A 2,447-nucleotide genomic window follows, 5' to 3' on the forward strand; every position below is an offset into this window, starting at 1 on the left:
AACCAGTTTCTCATTAAACAGTTAGTACACATATTGTTTTATGACATTGGCTAATGACTCCATGACATGTCAACACTCTGTCTTCTCAAACTTGAGCTCCCTATTACCAGCTTTTCTGTCCCTTCCTGCCTTCTAGCACTTGCCCCAGGGTTGGTGTGCCCCTTTAGTCTCATTTTGTTTATGGGCCTTTCCCCATATTGGCTGAATGGTGAACCTCAGGATTAACCTCATTACTGAGCTAAAGGAGTGGCCTGGGGCCATACTCTCACGGTTTCTGCAGACTGTGTCAGGTCAGCAAGTCTGGTTTTTTTTTTTTTTGAGTTAGAATTTTATTCTACATTTTTTTCCAGCTCGTCTGGGACCCTCAATTGTGATCTCTGTCAGAGCAGCCAGTGGTGGTAACCTGGCACCATCTAGTTGTACTGGGCTCAGTCTGGAGGAGACCATGGTAGATATGTCTTTGGACTGATGTTTCCCTAGTATCTTTAGTTTTCTTCATTCTTTCTTGCTCTCAAAGGGGTGAGACCAGTGGAGTATCCTAGATGGCCACTAATGGGCTTTTAAGATCCCAGACGCTACTCATCAAAATAGAGCGTAGAAAATTTTCTTCAAAAGCTATGTTATGCCAATTGAGTTAGATGCTCCCTGAGACCATGGTCCCTGCAGCTCCAATGGGCTTCTTAATAGATTTATAGAGAGCAGTGTGGTGGAGTACTTTAAAAAATCACCCTATTAAGATGACTTAGGAAGATGAAAGGCAAGGTTTATCAGGATGTAGATGTTCACAGGCAAAGATGGGATGCAGACTTGCTCTAGGTCTCTGAGTGAAAGGTATATTAATTATGAATCTATTTTAAAAAAAAAAAAGATTGCCTAAGTCACAGTCCATAACAGACATGTAGACTTAATATTTAACAGTTTAATAGTCCAAATTCTATAAAACCTCTGCAATTGGAATCAAGTAAAATAACTATATTATCTTTCAAGACATTTTTGTCTTGGCAACAAAATTCTCATTGGGGATAGTGTTCTATCTATAATTTTGTCTTTTCTTTTAAGTGATGCTGAATCAAACTTCAGTCACTGAATTTCTCCTCCTGGGAATGACGGACATCCAAGAACTGCAACCTTTTCTCTTTGTGGTTTTCCTCACCATCTACTTTGTCAATGTGACTGGGAATGGAGCTATCCTGATGATTGTTATCTCTGATCTCAGACTCCATTTACCTATGTATTTCTTCCTGGGAAACCTCTCGTGTCTAGATATCTGCTATTCCACAGTGACACTGCCAAAGATGCTAGAAAACTTCTTCTCTACACACAAAGCAATTTCTTTTGTGGGATGCATAAGCCAGCTTCATTTCTTTCACTTCCTGGGCAGCACAGAGGCCATGTTGTTGGCCGTGATGGCCTTGGACCGCTTTGTGGCTATCTGCAAACCGCTTCATTACACTGTCATCATGAATCATCAGCGCTGGACCCAGATGGCTAGCACAATCTGGGTCATTGGGTTTTTCCATGCCCTCCTACATTCCATAATGACCTCTCACTTGAACTTCTGTGGTTCCAACCGAATCCATCACTTCTTCTGTGATATTAAACCATTGTTGGAGTTAGCCTGTGGGCACATTGAGCTCAACCAGTGGCTACTCAACACTGTCACAGGGACCATGGCTATAGGCCCCTTCTTTCTCACACTTCTCTCCTATTTCTACATTATCACCTATCTGGTCTTCAAGACCCATTCATGCAGCATGCTTCACAGAGCACTGTCCACCTGTGCCTCCCACTTCATGGTAGTTATTATTTTCTATTCTCCTGTTGTCTTCACCTATATTCATCCTGCCTCAGGCAGCTCCATGGACCAGGACCGGGTCATTGCCATCATGTACACTATGGTCACCCCTGTGCTAAATCCATTGGTCTATACTTTGAGGAATAAGGAAGTAAAGAGGGCCTTGATCAGGATGATCAGAAGGAAGCTATGACTTGAAGGATCTGGAGAACTCTTCTGAGGCATAAATAAGCAGGCAATGAGAAAGTCAGGATTTGGATTTATACTGCTTCTCAAATTGTTCAAAATATGTATGAATATGAGAACTGAATAAAAGGAATATAAATGGTATAGTCCAGTCTAGTAGGTTGTGTTGTTTTTAGGTGCTGTTGAGTCTGTTCTGACTCATAACAGCCCTATGTACAACAGCATGAAACACCGCCAGGTCCTGTGCCATCCTTACAATTGTTATTATTCTTCAGCAGGTAGGTAGGTAGTATAAAAGAAACTTAGAAAAGTTTGATGGTAGCCATGGAACCCTCATTCTGAGTTGGTTTTGGAGATATTAATTGATATAACTGATTTGTTATATATTCTACTGTGTTTTTGTATGAAAACAGGTATAGAAATATGTCTATATTACTTATGCATTGGGTAAATAGATAACATTTAG

The 2,447-nt window shown here is 40.9% G+C and overlaps 1 protein-coding gene across 1 annotated transcript; it reads left to right on the top strand.

The window, feature by feature from the left end:
- Positions 1-1,061: 1,061 nt before the first annotated feature.
- LOC126076533 (olfactory receptor 12D2-like) lies at positions 1,062-1,988 on the top strand. The gene has a single exon (XM_049885175.1). It carries the CDS (start codon positions 1,062-1,064, stop codon positions 1,986-1,988), a length of 927 nt encoding a protein of 308 aa, XP_049741132.1.
- Positions 1,989-2,447: the final 459 nt, after the last annotated feature.

This window comes from Elephas maximus, chromosome 1 (genome assembly GCF_024166365.1).
Source record: "Elephas maximus indicus isolate mEleMax1 chromosome 1, mEleMax1 primary haplotype, whole genome shotgun sequence".
In the NCBI taxonomy this organism is placed as follows: Eukaryota; Metazoa; Chordata; class Mammalia; order Proboscidea; family Elephantidae; genus Elephas; species Elephas maximus.

What these genes read in the sequence shown, in the direction of transcription:
- LOC126076533 (XM_049885175.1), top strand. Translation starts at nt 1,062, where the DNA reads ATGCTGAATCAAACTTCAGTCACTGAATTTCTCCTCCTGGGAATGACG.